This window comes from Podarcis gaigeae (genome assembly GCF_964106915.1).
Source record: "Podarcis gaigeae genome assembly, chromosome: 6".
Taxonomy (NCBI): Eukaryota; Metazoa; Chordata; class Lepidosauria; order Squamata; family Lacertidae; genus Podarcis; species Podarcis gaigeae.
In genome coordinates, this window is record NC_139682.1 from 330110 (window position 1) to 347056 (window position 16947).

Genomic DNA, 16947 nt, shown 5'->3' on the forward strand with positions numbered 1-16947 from the left:
TGGGGGTGCCTCTCTCTTCCCTCCACCCAGGTTCCCTTGGCAATTGGGGAGGGGGATGCGTTGGGAGGGGGAGAGCAACAGGCTGCTGAGAGAGAGGGACCCGCCAGAGCAGCCCACGTAATCCTGGCCACGGAGAGCGCCAGCCGTGGAGAGTGGGCTGCCGATGAGAGACACAGATTAGATTCATTTAGTTTATGCATCCCTCTACACAAAAGGAGTCCCCAAGCTGAGAGGGAAAGCAGTGGGCAACGCACAATAGAAATTCCTTGGAACAAACAAACAAAAATCCTTGTCCGCCAAACTGGCCCAAGTCACGGGTGTCGGGGGGGGGAGAGTGGGGGCCTGGGAAGGAGAGGGAGCCGTGGGAACACTTGTTTTCTTACCTTCCTGCCTTTGCCCCTCTTCCGTCTCAGAGCCCAAGGTGGCATTCCCAGGGGTGCCAACCAGATGCCCACTGGGCACCAATCACACCTGCAGAGCCCTCTAGCTTTGGCACGTGGCCTCCTGGGCCCCTTCAGACCCCCCCCTTGGGTCTCTCTCTTCCTCCAAGTCCCGGGGGGTGGGTGGAGGAGGGGCAGCAGCCAGTGGAGCTCTTGCTGACCTGAGCTGGCCAGGGGGTGGGTGGTTCCAAGGACCGGTGGGTCCTCATCTCTCCATGCTCTTCAGATCTCAAGTCTACATTTGGGAAGATTGTAATATTTGCAGATTGCTTCCTGGCACCCACACGCATTGACTTCTGACAATCTTCCTCTGCTGCTTTTCAGCCCCAGCTCAGGAACCGCTAGCGCTGTTGGGGTGGCGCTGCCTGCCAGTGCCCAGCACCCGCCCTCTTCTTTTGTTCCCCAGGCCGGCCACTTGGTGCCCACAGCACTTTGACCAAGGTCTGCATTCTGGCACCACAGTGCTCACCAGTGCCTTTCTTGGGTTAAAAATCAATAAACCTTGATACAAAAAAAATTAAAAACTGCTTAAAAAACAGGAAGACGGGAGCCAGTCTGGCCCCTCTTGTGGGAGGGAGAGATTGGTAACTGGGGCTCTGCCACCAAGAAGCCCCCCATCTCATCCCACTATCTTCTAGATGATGGGCAGGTTCCTGGGAATGAGGTTTTCCTTCCTAGATCTCAGCCTTAAGGCATTTAGGGCTTTATAGATAGATAGATTCTTTATTGTCATTACACAAGTGCAACATTGCACAAGTGCAACGAAATTGGATATAGCCCGACTGCACGGCCTGCCGATGAGCTATTGGGCCCAATTCAAAGTCTTGGTTTTGACTTGTGAAACCTCAAGGACTGCCTCTCCCTATACGAATAGACCTGGATCCTGCCGTCATCCTCTGAGGACCTTCTTTGTGTCCCTCCTCCCTGTGAAGTCTGGAGGGTGGCAACGCAAGAATGGCCTTTTTTGTGGTGGCTCCTCCATGTGGAACGCCCTTCCCAGGGAGGTTCATTACATATCTTTAGGCACCAGGCAAAAATGTTCCTCTTCTCCCAGACCTTTGGCTAATTGAACAATCTTTGGCCCTTAAAACTGTATGGTGTTGTGTTTTTTTTTTTTGGGGGGGGAGGGTTGTTTTTGTAGATATGTTATCTATTTTTGTGCTTTGATATAATAAACTGCCTGGTGTTGGACTTATCCTTGCAGAAGCCATGCTGGTTTTTCTTCAGCAAAGCTTGTTCTTCCGTGGGCTTGGCAATTATGTGTTTAGTCAATCTTTCCGCCTGTTTTCCTAGAATAGAAGTCAAAGTTAACCAGCCAATAATTTCCTGGATCCCTTTTCTAAAAATGTATTTCTTGTGGACTCTGCCTGTGACTTTGGCTAGGCTGCTGCTGCTGCCGTTCAGAGTCTGCTGCCTTTCTCTGCAGCCTCACTTTCCTCCCTCCTCAGCTAGGGTGCGCTTTTTGACAGGGAGGTGTGTGGGTGGTTCTGGGCGAGCGGCCCTGGCATTTTGTGCCTGCCACCTGCCCTGTGCAAGAGAGCAAGAGTGCCAGCCCAGGCAGGCAGCTGCAGAGGCCTCTTGGGGAAGCTGCTGCTGCCATCAGGTCCACTGAGTCGCACTCCGGGGCTGGAACAAAGGGGCTTCCAAGCAGCCCCCTTTGTGGGGATGGGGGGCAGAAGCTTCCTGCAGTCCCTTAGGGGTGTTTTTTTAGGGATTTTGTTGTTGAAATCAAGGTTTAATTTTGGAGTTGTTAGTTTTGCAGTTATTGATATTATTTTTTTGAATCTATCTTTAGGTCTTATGATGACATAAATGGGGATTATTTTGTTCAGATATGTTTTTATTGTTGTAGTTTTGTAGTAATGGGAATCATTTCATGTCGTGAGCCGCCTTCAGTCTGGTTTTAACTGAGGAAAGGGGGCCTGCAGATGAACGAGGATGGCAGGGTCGGGGAGGTGGAGGAGCTGGCACTGCCCCGGGGGCCACGTATGCCCTGCTCTGCCTTTTTAGGATCTCCGTTGTGGCAGCAGCTTCACTTGGGAACTCCCTGCCTGTTGACAACACATCCAAGCAGCTGCCTTTCTTGTTCTCTTTGGGGCCAGATGAAAACGTTCTTGTTTCAAAAGCAGATGTGAACTTTAACCTGTTCTAACTGCTGTATGTTTTATTAAAGCATGGCTGCAAAATTTGCTTGAGTTTCTTCTTTTATCTTTTTGTAAACCACTTCAAGGTTTGGTATTGTTTCAAAAAAACCCAGGTGGTGTGTAAATTTTATGAAATAAAATAAATGAATTGCTGTGTGTGTGACTGTGTGTTCCTCTCTCCTCTCGATTCCCAGCGGCCTCTTGCAACTGACAAGTCCCCATAAATGCTGCCCAAACCCGTTATGGAGGGAATATTTTGTGTGCTGTGGGGTGTGCCGCTGGTGGCACGCGAGAGTTGCCCATGTGTGGGGCTGCTGGGAGCGCTGGGCTGCCTCAGGGGTAGCAGAGTCTGGAGAGCGGAGAATTCCCTGGTTTTATTTTATTTTTAAGAAGTGAGGCTGCGGCCTGCTTCCCTGCAGGGATGCAAAGGATAAGGGGCAGGCAGGCAGGCAGGATTCCTTCCAGAGCCGTGCGCAGATTCCGGATGTTGTCCTGCCCCACGGCCAACCTGTGGGTCGCCCTCTGGCTACTGGTGGGTCTTACAGGCACCCTGTTCAAATGGCACGATGGCCCTCGATCCTGGCATGGCGGGGGGGGGCTCCTTTGTCTAGTCCCCCGGAGAGTCTCCCGAGGGACTTCTGTGGCCATCAGACCACAACGGACAGCCGGACAGCTGGACATTTGTGGACTTGGCTTCAGTTGGGCATGCAACTGAAACCTTGTGGCCTGACGGGTCCCTGCAGGGCCCCCACGTCTGGGACTGCAGGTCACGGTTTCACTTCTTCACCCGCCTGGCAATGTGAGGAGGGGGCTGTGCCTTCAGAGGGTCTTGGAGTCGTTGCAGGACAGGTGGCTCCCATACCTGGCAGGGGTGTGGGGGGGTCTGTGGGGGGAACTGAGGCAGGCAAGGGCACAATCCTGCATGCCAGGAGCACCCGCATCCATCAGCCCCTCTCCTCACCTGGGGGGAGCTGCCCTGGAGGGGAGGGGGAAGGGCAGAGTCGCCCCCGCAAGCCCCTCACTCACCACCCCTTTTTCTCTCTCCCAGGTCCCTGGGGATGGACGCCAACCTCGCCTGCCAGCCTCTTTGACCCGACAGAGGACAGAGGGCATTGCCAGCGGCTGCTGCTTGGGATGGGCCCCAATGGCAGGATCTGGAGCCACGACGCCTTGGCGGAAACGGGACCTGCCAGATCCTTCGCCCTGATCCGCCGCGCACCAGCCACCACCTGACCACACCGGGTGCTCCCAGCGAGTTGGGTGCTCGAGGACCTTTTTGGAAACTGAGCTGCTGGGGCCCAGCAGCCCCCCTGGGTGCTCAAGAAGCAGGCAGCTGGTTCTTGTGCTAGACTCACCTAGGGCGAGCGGAGCCAGCGAGAGGCGCCTGTGTGTACACAGACTTCAGGAGGAGCAGGATTGGGCCAGCCTCAGAGGGTCCCTTCTGCACCAGGAGAGCCCCCTTGTGTGGGTGCTGCGCCCAGCATGGGGCAGCCCCCATCCTCACATTGTCCTGATGCCTGACTCTCCTGGTCCTGGACAGCTGATCCTGCCGGGAGGGAGGGGGGCTGCTGGGACTGGGGCAGGCATGTGATCCTCGCCCGCTGTCTTCCTGAGGATGCCGAGACTGCTGCCCCCCACGGACGGCTGACCCACAGCCTGTGGCTGCCCCTCCCTCTGCAGAGGATGCCCACCTCCTGCCTCTTAGCTGCCAGGGCTCTGTGGTGATGGCTTCCCGAGAGTCCTTCTGGATCCGACCGCTGCTGCTGCTGCTGCTGCTTCTGTGGGGCCTGGGCTGCTGCCCTGCGGGGGTCGTGTCCATGCACATGGAGCCTGGGGGCTCCGGCCCAGAAGAGTCCGGGGATGGGGGGCTGCCGGGCAGCGGGCGCGTGAAGAGAGGCTGGGTCTGGAACCAGTTCTTCGTGGTGGAAGAGTACACCGGCACGGAACCACTGTACGTGGGGAAGGTAAAGGCAGCCGGGTCGTGGCGGGCGGGGGGCAGGGGCCGCCTGCTCGGGAAAGAGGGAGGGGCTCCTCGCCTTCCCCAGGGCTGGGAACATGGGGCTGCTTAGAATCATAAATGGGAGAGTGGGAAGGGACCACCAAGGGTCCTCTAGTCCACCCCTGCAAGGCAGGGATCTCAACTAGAAGGTCCCCGACAGATGGCTCTCCGGCCTCTGCTTAAAAGTCTCCAAGGAAGGAGAGTCCCCCCCCCCCCCCGGGAGATGGATCCACTGTCAAACAGCCGCATGCACATGGGCAGCATGAAACCCTTCTAAGGCTGCCTCTCCCTTCTCCTGCCGTGGGTCCTCTGAGCTGACCTGGAAAGTTGGCTGGGACATGCCTGGGCATTAAGTTTGGATTGGTACCTCCTCGCTTCCCCCGGCAGGACGCTCTCTCCTGCCCCCCCCCCACACTGCTGATGCCGCTGCTGTTCCAGTTAATTCACGGCTCCCCTGGGGAGCGACTCGAAGCACCAGGCCTTGGCGAATTCCAGAGGTAGCCTAGCAACAGCCTCCTTTCCAAAATGAACTCTGGGAACCTAAAACTAACCCATTTTACAGCCCCTTTGCACGCTGCGTGCCACAGCGGCTGCCAGCGCCAAGGAAACGGCAGGCTGGCTGCGCAGAGAAGCGGCTTCTCCCTCGGAGGGAGCGCCTGGGCCCTGGTGCCTCCTGGCCCTGTGGGCATCGCCGCCGGGCGCTGGCCCTTACCCCCTGCCCCTTGGCACGGCGTTTCTGCCAGCGCCGCCTCCTGCTCCTCTGCCCTGGCTCTCCCTGCGCCTCCTGCCCGCTCGTCCACCCGCCCACCCCTTGCCCAGACGCGCCAGTCAGGACCAATAACATTTTCATAAAATCTGGGTACTTGAGCTAATCCTTTTTCTGAAGTGTAATTTCCCCCGAGGCCCCTGTCAGTTTGATGTGGATTTCCGTGGTTTTTTTAAAATAATAAAAAATAGAATTATGGGGTCAGCATGAGTTACAAACTTGTGCCTGTGGACAGATCTATTTTAGATAGAGGATGGGATTAAAGGGGAAAAAACAGATTTAATTAAGTTGCTAATATTTAAAGGAAATTGATGAACTTGGGCTTTATGAGTTGGAGCAAACACCAGAAGCGCCTTCATTAAGGGCGAGTTCTTATTTGATTTCCTTTCTTCCACCGTCCCAGAGTCGTTTTTTATTTGTGTATCTGTGCTTTCTGTTTAATCGTTTTAATAAGGAAAATGCACCTCTGCTCACATTTAATTTTGATTTAATTAGTAGGAGGTAATTAATGGCCTCGTAAAATCCCAGATTTCTGGCCCTTTAGGGCAAGGAAACAATTTCCCTTTTTAACAGACGGAGGAGATGAAAGGCTTTTGTCTGTTTTCCAAAACCCTCTTCAAGCCCCTTTCCCAGGGCTGGCGGCTGGATTTCTCTGCCCTTCCACTCAGTGCCCCCCCTTCCTTCCCCAGATGCTGAGCTGGGCTTCTCTGCTGCCCACAGGTGGACCTGGGAGCCAAAAATGGGGAGGGGGTGGCAGTAGGGTCAAATCTGCTCCCCCCCCAAATGATCACACTTATCCCCACTCCCCCCCCCATTCTTCAGCTGCTTTACTTTGGAGCGATTCTTTTTAAAAATCCCCTCCATGGGTGTCTGCTGACACCCTTGTTAGCCCCCGCCCCCATGTGTGAAAGGCTCCAACTAGGGAGGAGGAGGAGGAAGAGGCTTCAGGGCTGACACAGCAGCTGACCCCCAACTTCTGTCCAGAAGACAGATTCCTCCTGGGGAGCTCAGTCCTTGGGGGGGGGGGGCGCCTGTGGCTCATAGCTGTGGCAAGTCCATTGCACGGTTGGCACAGAGTTGACCTTGTAGAGTCAACGTTTGCTTGCGCCTCCGCATTTATTTCCTCTGCAAACTGACTTGAAGAGCCCCCCCCTCCTGTCACAAGCTGGGGGGGGGACCCTGCTGGGAGCTCCAGGCGACCCCTTTCTGCAGGCTTGGGGAAGTGGCGGCAGGGATCTGCTCTTTGCAGAGCCGAAAAGCAAGCGATGGAAAGGTCACGGAGGTGGGAAGGCAGGGAGGTGGTCGTCCCCCCTGCCTGATTTGAGGCAGGGGGTGGGCAGCGCAGTTGCTCGCCTTCCATCTTTGCCAGGCAACCGGGCTCAGGTTGCTGCCTGCCGTGGGTGTGGCTGTCTCTGAGGTCCTTCCAGCGATGCTCTCCGAAGAGTTTGGCCCTGAGGCTGGTTTCCCCTCCCCAGTGAGGTAAATAGAAACATAAACTGCCCCTAACGAGACAAATCTAACGAGGGCCTCGTAAAACGTGGCAGGTCTGCCATCCCTGCTGGCTGCGGGAGCTGCGTCTGTGTCTGGAGGTGGATTATGGAACTGCAGTTTGGAAGATTGAGTGGGCCATAAACATTTTCATATTTCATTAGCCGATTAATGGACGTCTCCCTTCTCTGGCAACTTTGCTGATTCTCAGCAAAAAATGTTGGGGAGTAAATGAAGGCGTCTGGTGAGGCCTTTCCGGGGGCCCAGCCCGTTATGGATGGTCCCAATTAACGCCTCTGCCGTGCGCCACCGCGCTGGGCTCTGCCCGTCCAGTTACCGTTAATAGATTTCTCATAAGTGGCTGGATTGTAAAAACCTCATAACTCAGTTTAATGCCACCCATAAAATTATCTCCGGACATCTGGCCCAGATTCCAGGCACTCTGGGGCCGAGGGGAGATGCCGGGGACCCTTTCGCTCCCGGGTGGCGGAGATCCCTTCCGCAGGACGGGGGGGGGGGGGGAAGAGCTCTGAGCCGGTGACGGTGGGAGCCAAGACCTCCCCCAGCCCCCTGCCTGGCTCCAACTTCCCCAAAGGGCCACCAGCTGAGCTGCCCCCCTGAACGTGGGTGTCCTCATCCACTGATCTCAGCTGGAATGTGGAAAGGGGCTCCATGCCCTCTTGAGATTGGGCTCTTGACGTTGTTCTTTGCTTGCTCTGAAACTCTGGCTCCCTGGTGGCTGAGCAGGGCCAGGCTGGGGCAGAGGCAGGTGCTCAGCCCAGTGGCTCAGGGAGAAGGTAGGTCGGGTGTTTGGCATGCGGAAGGTTTCGGTTTTGATCCCAAACCGTCTCTCGCCTGGCTCTCCTGTGCTGCTCTTTTGCTCTTTGGAGAATTAGTTGCTTTTTGTGGTTTTTATTTAAAGAATTTAATTGTGCATGGCGCTTCAAAAACCCCCTGCCCTGGGGCTGTTTGCTGAAAGGCAGGTACAAAAAAAGGGACAAGTGATTCATCCCTGTTTGTCTGCTTGTTTGATCTTCAGTAGCAGGTATGGAGGAGGGGGGGGGGCTTTTTTGCCTGAGACGCTGGAGAGCGTTGGAAGATTCGGGAGGGAACAAAGAAAAGAGCATAGTTAAAACTGTGGCACTTGCTCCCACCGGAGGCATCAGGCATCGGAAGGCTTTAAAAGAGGACCAGGGAAATTGGGGGGGGGGGGGGGAGAGGACTGGGGAGGCTCCTGGCCAGGCTGGCTCAGCCGGCAGCCCTCCTTCTGAATCACTGGAAACCGCAGGAGGGGAGAGTTGCTCTGGGGCTCGAATCCTGATTGCAGTTTGCAAAACTGTCCAGCCGCTGTGAGAACAGGATCCTGGGCTAGACGGCCCATTGGCCTGATCCAGAAGGCTCTTCTCATGTTCTTAGCAGAGCTGCTGCCAGCCAGTGCAGGCAAACCTGGATAGGTGAGCTGCTTTGTGGAGCAAGTCCCCAAGTGTGGCATCTCTGTTCCTCTGGCAGGCAGAGTCCCCTCACCACTGCCCCCTGAGTAAGGGGGCCCTCTTGGAGTGTGTGGGGGGCCCTCCTCCTGGCCGCAGGGCCCCCTTTCTAGGCCACAGTGACCGTGTTGGAACGGGGGGCACAGAGATTCGTGGGCACCTGAGCATCTCTGCTTTCCCCACAACGCGCATGGATCTGCTCCTCATTCCTTTTCACTTCTCGCCAAGGAAAAGGCCCCTCCCCACTTTCCCTGGGACCCCTCAGTCTTTGCGGAGAACCTCTGAGGTGGCCTTTAGGGGAACCCAGCCCAGAGCGTGGGGTCCCGGCTGTCACCGTGCTAAAGCTGAGCGCCAGAAGAAATTCCGGCAGGGGGCAAAGTCAGACAAGCTTGTTCAGCCTCTGAGCTCATTAGGAGTCCTATGAAGCAGCCGGGAAAAGAGCTGGGGGCAGAGGGACCCCAGACAATCCAGCAACCGGGACCCCAAACCTGTGTTTGAGGTGGAGTGGGGGGGGGGAGGCTCCTGCTAGTTACTTTCCTTTTTGAAGTATTTTTTTAAATTTGATTTTCAAAAAGAAAGAAAGAAAAAGAACAGAAAAGAAAAACAATTCCATCAAAATATCATACACATTCACGTATCAAGATTACTTTGAATCTCCTGACTTCTCCCCACCCCATCCATGGTTCCTCTTATTTCTGTTTTCATCTGCATATCAATACTTTCCCCAATTTTTCATCTTCCTAAATTATCTGTAGTTTCTATTACATTACAAGTGTATTTAGAATCCTGCTAATGTTTTGACCTGTTTGCAATGAGTTTGTATATACATTATAAACATTTCCCATTCTTTTTAAAATTTCTTGTCTTCTTGGTTCCTGAACTTCCCAGTTAATTTTGCCATTTCGGCAGAGTCCATCCACTTGGTTTGCCATTCTTCTCTGGTGGGGGCTGTCTCTCCCTTCCATCTCTGGGCTAGCAACTTCCGAGCGGCCGTTGTAGCATACAGGAACAGTTTCCAATGATCTTTTGGGATCTCGGTACCTATAATTCCTAGTAAGAAAGCTTCTGGTTTTTTAAACAAAGGTTAATTTTTTTAAATAAAACATTTCATTATATATCATTTCCCAGAATTTTTTAATTCCATTACAATTCCAGGTACCTGCTCATTACTTTCCAAGCCCCCTCCCTCCAAAAAGACGGGCTTGAGGTGGTGGGGTTTCTACCAGTGGCTCTGGGGAAGCCTGGGGGGCTCCTCTTTACTGGTTGGCAGGATCCTGGCCACTGCCCAGGGCCTCCCAGCAGAATCCAATCCTGGTCCCCAGAGCCGCCTCCCCAGGCCCTGCTCCAAGTTGCCCAAGGGGGCATACATGGCTCCCTGCCCTTTGGCCGCACAACAACCCTGTGAGGTGGGAGGGGCCAAGAGGCTGTGTGAACTTGATGGCTGAGCGGGGATTCGAACTCAGGCCTTTCCCAGGCTCTGGTCTGACACCCTTAAGCTCTGTGCCATGATGGCTCTCAGTCAAAAGAGAGGCAGAGTCACTCCAGCAATTTCTCACTTGGTGAAGGTGGCGATGGGGTCAACAGGGTCACGTTCAGCTGCTGCCCCCTAGACGCCAGCCCCCCATATGTCGGAGCCAAGGGCCTGGCCATCGGGAGCTGCTGCCGCTGGGAAATTGCCATATGCCAAGGCAGGCCGCTGGGTCCATCTATCTCAGTATTGGCTGCACTGACTGGCAGCAATGGCAACTCGGAGGCAGGTCTCTCCCAGCGCTCCTTGGAGATCCTGGCGGAGGGATGCTATTTGCCCTCAAAATAAAGGAAGCCGCTAGTCCTCATGGTTCTAAGTAAGGGGCTGGTTTGAATGGGAACATGAAAGGCTGCCCGACACTGGCTGGCAGCAGTAACTCTCCAGGGTTTCCGACAGGGGGCTCCTTCCAGCCCTGCCTGGAGATGCTGCCGGTGGGGCTGACCTGGGGGCGCCTGCTCTCCTGCCGGCTTCTCTCTCCCACACCAACCTCCCCGTCTGGGTTCCCCGCAGATCCACTCGGACTCGGATGAGGGCGACGGCTCCATCAAGTACACCATCTCGGGGGAGGGGGCCGGCACCATCTTCCTGATTGATGAGCTGACGGGCGACATTCATGCCACCGAGCGCCTGGACCGCGAGCAGAAGACCTTCTACACGCTGCGCGCCCAGGCCAGGGACCGCCAGACGGACCGGCTGCTGGAGCCCGAGTCGGAGTTCGTCATCAAGGTACAGGACATCAACGACAGCGAGCCCCGCTTCCTGGGGGGGCCCTACATCGGGAGTGTGGCCGAGCTCTCCCCCATCGGTGAGTCCCTCTGCACGCCACCCCCAACCCCCCACCCACTGCCCCCCACCCCAGGGTCCCTGCGGAGCAGGCCGGGGGCTCAGGGCTTTCCAAATGCCTGCCCTCCGGTCCTGTGCCCCCCTCCTCCGAGGGTCCGGCCTCTGCTTGTGAAAGGCCCTTGGGGGGTTTCTTTGCCTCCTCCATGCTGCCCCCTCTGGGGCCTTTTTGCCCTGCTTCCTTCACCCCCAGGCTCCCCCCTTACCCCCCTGCTCCATCTGTAGCTCCTGGCTCCAGACCATGCAGGGGACGTCCTTTCCGCTGCCTGGGAAATACACCCAGGGTATCTTGGGGTGGGGGCTGAGGATTTGTCAGAATCGTAGAACTCTCGGGTCGGATGGGACCTCCTGGGTCATCTAGTCCAACCCCCTGCAATGCAGGAATTGCAACTGAAAAGCATCCCTGAAGGCCAGCAGTTTCTCCAAACATTTAGGGGGAAGTTCCTCTCTTGCCATTTGAACTTGCCGCACCAGCCTTTGCCACCTGGTGCCCTGCTGAGTGGTGCTGAGTGGAGCTGGGCTGCAACTCACAAGGTTGGGCCATTTGAGCAAAACTGTTTGGGGCCGACGAGACGTGAGATTTTGTTGCATGGGCATCCCTTGCGTTGCAAGGTGGTTTAGAGGTCACAGAGCTGTGGGGTGAGGGGGTGAGACCTACTCTGGATCGGGGCACTGTGTCGGGGTGGCTGGGGCTCTTTAACCCTTTCAGCCACCCAGGGTCCCAACTGGAAGCAACCTCTTTGCTACCTGCTCAGGTTCAAGCCCCTCAGGAACTGAGGCGCAAGACCCTCGTGAATCAAAGAGAGGAGTCGCTCTTCGTGGCTCAGAGGCACAGGTCGTGTCCGCCATGACGCAGGCCGTACTAAGTGCCCAATTCTGTGCACTCCCTTCCTTTTTCTATGATTTTTGAAAATTAATTCTTCAACAAAGATAACGAAAATAAAAAACAAGCAGCAACACAAATTTATACACAAAAGCAATATCAAATCCATAAAATAGAATTCTCCGAATCCCGTGACTTCCCTCCCCCACCTCCCCAGGTTCCTTAATTTTCTTTTTCAACTGCATATCATTTCAACTCCAAATTATTTTTCTACCTCAAATTTCTTACCCTATTTCTAAAATTACAAGTGTACTTAAAAGCCTATCCAATGTATTAACCTGTTTACAATACTTTTGTAAATACATAATCAACATTCCCCCTTCCAATGGGGGTCAGACGGGCCTCTCTCTCCCGGCTGAACTTCCAGCACTTCCAGAATCTGTTTTCCTTTTACTCCAATGGGCTTTTATACAGAATCCAGATTTTATTGTTTTAACTCTTCTTCAGTTCCATTGTATCAAGTCTTCCACCCACCACTTAGAGGCCAAAGGGATTAAGTGGTATTTACAAAATAAATTTATTTACAAAATAAATTTGTAATGGGGGGGTGAGGGTAAAGTGGCCGAACCTCTGCTGTGGCAGGGCATCGAAATGCGGCAAAGCGTTTTGCAGGATCCCTTGGGCTTTGGCGGTGAAATGGTTTTGGGGCTCAGCTGAGATCAGCCCCAGAATCTGTCTCCTGAAATGGAAGGTGGAATCTGTAAATGAAGACGTGGTCCCTGAGCACGTGCAGACTGCCTGCCTTGCTCCTCTGAGCCCCCACCGCCTGCCTTCCCCACCCTCCTTGCTTAAGGAGCTGAGCTGCAGAGAGAAGCTGGGGGGGGGCAGGGTTGAGCCCGGCACTTATTTCTGGAGAGGGGGCTGTGAGCCCCCTCTGCCCTCCCTGGGCGGGTGAGAGAGAGAAGGCAGGCTGTGTGTTTGGGGAGGGAAAGAGCTGCTTGGTCCTTGGGGGGGGGGGAGATATTAGCGGAGGCTCTGATTATTTGAAAATCGCTCACAATTATGGGGTGCCTGATCAGGAGCTGATGGAAACAAGGCATATCAAAGGCGGCGGCGCCTGTGCCAAATTGCAGATCACAGGCAGGAAGAGACGCTCTTTCCCAACATGAAAGGAGGCGATTCCTGCAAATTAAAAGGCTCAGAAGTTAAAAGCAGAGCGAAGGGTTTGGAGCGGCAGCTACGTGCCTTGGCGGCGCAATGGGCGTCCTGGGAGGCTTGCGTGCGGACGCCAGACACGCTCCGCGGCGGAGGAGCCCCAGGCCCTTGTCAGAAGCGCTCAGACCTTCCTCCTCCTCCTCCTCCTCCTCCTCTGCTGCGGAGGCAGAAACAGAGGCTCCTTCTGGCATCTCTGAGCAGGGAATGGGCATGGGGGGGGGAGCAGGGTGGCTGGCACCCGTCTCCAGGGCGCCTCCTTCGCACCCGGGTCGCGTGTCTTGTTCTTTCCCTTCCTCCCCCCCACATCATTTTGGGTCACGCTTCAGGTATCCCAGGTGCACCAAGAATGGCTTTCGAACTGTCACCTTCCACCTGCCGCTCCTGCGTAAGACACTGTGGCTCAGCGATTTGAGCTCCAAACTGGGGGAGACCTGGGTTTGAATCCCCACTCAACCCTGGGTGGCCTGGGGGAAGCTGTCATTGCCTTCTCTCATACCTTACAGGGATGTTGTGGGGTTAAAATGTGTGCGTGGGGGAGATAGTGAGATGTGCTACTTTGAGCTGCTTGGAGGAAAAAGAAGGGTGTAAATGTGCCCAGGCTCAGGGGCCAGGATTTCAGGAGGGGCTGCCGCTGCCACCTCCCCCCCATCCTTCCTACCAGGAGGACTTGGGCAGCAGCGGGCGAGGTGGGGGGTCTTGGCTGAAACCTCTTGGCTGGGATTGTGAGCTCACGCTGGGGGTCCTGAGCTGGGGGTGGGGGGTCCTTAGCAGCGTCTTTCAATCTGGGGTTCAGCTTCCCTCTGCCCTCCCTGCTGAGTTGCCCCCCCGTGCTTCTTGGGAGGCCGCAAGCTTCCTCCACCAGCTTAGAGAGGCGATTTGGCGGCTGGGGGTCAAGACTTGTCCTGATTATCATTGCAGAGGGAATTGGTTTATCTCCTGTAGGGAGGGGGGGGCCCTGCCCATCTCCCTCCCTCCTTTCCTAGAGCTGATTTGCTTGCTTGGCCAAGGCTGGGGGGGGGGGAGGAGTGGGGGGGAAGGTGCTGTCATGAGTCCCAGGACCTTCCGCTGTGGCTCCAGCAAGCCCAGCCAAGAGGGACAGATGGCTGTCTGGGGAGTACCAAGCTCTGCCAGCATGACTCCCCCTTTCCTGGGGAGAGTGTTGGCATTCCAGGCTACTTCTGGCCACAGGTGTTCCCTAGGACTCTGGCTCTATAGTAGTAATAATAATGATAATAATAATAATAATAATTTATTATTTATACCCCACACATCTGGTTTCCCAACCACTCTGGGCGGCTTCCAACAGAATATTAAAAGCACAATCAAACATCAAACATTAAAAACTTCCCTAAACAGGGCTGCTTTCAGATGTCTTCTAAATGTCAGATAGTTGTTTATTTCCTTGACATCTGCTGGGAGGGCGTTCCACAGGGCAGGTTCCACCACCGAGAAGGCCCTCTGCCTCGTTGCCAGTAACCTCACTTCTCGCAGGGAGGGAACCGCCAGAAGGCCATTGGAAGTGGACCCCGGTGTCCGGGGTAGAGACGCTCCCAAGTATACTGGGCACCAACACTTTGAATTGTGCCCAAGGATTAAGACATTCTGGGAAATGATCTATAATGAAATGAAAAAGATATTTAAATATACCTTCCGGAAGAAACCAGAGGCCTTTCTCCTGGGTATGGTCGGCCAACTGGTGCCAAAGAAGGATAGATTTTTTTTATGTATGCAACAACAACAGCAAGAATACTCATCGCGAAGTATTGGAAGACACAAGATTTACCCACCCGGGAAGAATGGCAGATGAAGGTGATGGACTATATGGAACTGGCGGAAATGACTGGCAGAATCCGAGACCAGGGAGAAGAGTCGGTGGAGGAAGAGAAGATTGGAAAAAGTTTAAAGACTATTTACAGAAATACTGTAAAATCAATGAATGTTAGGAAAATGTTGGAATGAAGCTATATGGCTTTAGTAGAAATGTTATAAGGAATTAAGTACAAATAGATTATTAATGTATTAAAGGGAAAAAAGGTTACAATATGTTAAGATAAATTGTTGTTGTTGTTTAGTCGTTTAGTCGTGTCCGACTCTTCGTGACCCCATGGACCAGAGAACGCCAGGCACCTCTGTCCTCCACTGCCTCCCGCAGTTTGGTCAAGCTCATGCTGGTAACCTCGAAAACACTATCCAACCATCTCGTCCTCTGCCGTCCCCTTCTCCTTGTGCCCTCCACCTTTCCCAACATCAGGGTCTTCTCCAGGGAGTCTTCTCTTCTCATGAGGTGGCCAAAGTACTGGAGCCTCAGCTTCACAATCTGTCCTTCCAGTGAGCACTCAGGGTTGATTTCCTTCAGTATGGAGAGGTTTGATCTTCTTGCAGTCCATGGGACTCTCAAGAGTCTCCTCCAGCACCATAATTCAAAAGCATCAATTCTTCGGCGATCAGCCTTCTTTATGGTCCAGCTCTCACTTCCATACATCACTACTGGGAAAACCATAGCTTTAACTATACGAACCTTTGTTGGCAAGGTGATGTCTCTACTTCTCAAGATGCTGTCTAGGCCTGTCATTGCCCTTCTCCCAAGAAGCAGGCGTCTTTTAATTTCGTGACTGCTGTCACCATCTGCAGTGATCATGGAGCCCAAGAAAGTAAAATCTCTCACTACCTCCATTTCTTCCCCTTCTATTTGCCAGGAGGTGATGGGACCAGTGGCCATGATCTTCGTTTTTTTGATGTTGAGCTTCAGACCATATTTTGCGCTCTCCTCTTTCACCCTCATTAAAAGGTTCTTTAATTCCTTCTCACTTTCTGCCATCAAGGTTGTGTCATCTGCATATCTGAGGTTGTTGATATTTCTTCCGGCAATCTTAATTCCGGCTAGGGATTCATCCAGCCCAGCCTTTCGCATGATGAATTCTGCATATAAGTTAAATAAGCTACAGGACAGAAAACAGAGGAAGATGGAAAGGAATTGCTGAAACAGTTAACTGAAGTGGAATACAAAAGGGAGGTGTGAGGAGGTCGTTGAAACAAGTGAATGAAAGATAAGATATTGAAATTATTGGATGTGTCTTAAATTGTTTTTGTTTTGTTTTGTTAGTTTAATGTCTTAGTGTTAGTGTTACGTAGTGTCTTTGTTTTTGTATTGTATTATATTGTTTAATTCTTTTTCTTTTGTAGTGTTTAAATGTGGGAAAATGATTGCTTGTACATAAGAGCATGAGCAAAGTTCCCATCGTTGCAAGGTGATTCCACAGCAGGAGGCATCGCCCGGAGCACGACCAATGCGCGGACAGCTCACGCCGCCCCAAATGATTGGCCCTCGCAACATAGCCCAATCGACCATGCGGCCCGGTGTGATGGCATGGCGCCATCCCCATCCGCTGGCTGAGAAAAAGCCGCCCTCCCCGCATTTGTATCCCTCTGAGTCCACACAACAAAATGTTGGCTGCAGCCGCTGCAGCGGCAACCAAAATTCCCCAACCCATCTCCGTGCGAGATCGACTCCCACTGATGGCGAGCAGGATCTCCTCATTTGGTGCCCCGTGTGAGAACCTGCTCGCCATCAGCAAATAATCAGTCTCACACAGAGACGGGCCGAAGAACTCCGGTCGCCGCCGCAGCCAACACCTCACTGTGTGAACTCAAAAAGACACAAACACAGGGAAAGCAACCCCCTCCCAGCCAGCAGACAAGGACAACGCCATGCCATCACACCAGGCCACGCAGTCGACCAGGCCATGCCATGTGGGCCAATCACCCGGGACAGCACAAGCCGCCCACGTGCCAACCGTGCTCCAAGCGATGCCCCCTGCTATGAAATCACCTTGCAACAATAAGAACTTTGCTCATGCTCTTATGTACAAGCAATCATTTCCCCACATTTAAACTGTTAATAATAATAATAATTATTTTTAAAAAATGAATTGTGCTCAGAAACGTACTGGGAGCCAATGCAGGTTTTTCAGGACCGGTGTTATATGGTCTTGGTGGCCGCCCCCAGTCACCAGTCCAGCTGCCGCATTCTGGATTAGTTGTAGTTTCTGGGTCACCTTCAAAGGTAGCCCCATGTAGAGTGCATTGCAGTAGTCCAAGCGGGAGATAACCAGAGCATGGTATCTAGCTGGGCATATGTGTTTCTGCTTGGCGCTCTCTCTCTCTCTCTCCTTCTTGGAGGTTTTGTGCCCCTTTCCCCCAGCTCCCTGGTCCTGCCA

At 53.8% G+C, this 16947-nt stretch overlaps 1 protein-coding gene across 7 annotated transcripts in view; it reads left to right on the forward strand.

The window, feature by feature from the left end:
* Nucleotides 1-16947, forward strand: part of CDH22 (cadherin 22) — an 88594-nt gene that overhangs the window by 25464 nt on the left and 46183 nt on the right. For 5 of the 7 annotated variants that reach the window (XM_083744224.1, XM_083744221.1, XM_083744223.1 and 2 more), the window contains exons 2-3: nucleotides 3633-4548; nucleotides 10363-10657. In XM_083744224.1, the coding sequence (XP_083600350.1) occupies nucleotides 4309-4548; nucleotides 10363-10657 (535 nt within the window). In that variant the 5' untranslated portion in view covers nucleotides 3633-4308. Of the gene's footprint in view, nucleotides 1-3632; nucleotides 4549-10362; nucleotides 10658-16947 lie in introns of those variants that run through there. The other 2 variants (XM_083744226.1, XM_083744227.1) reach the window with 2 other exon arrangements.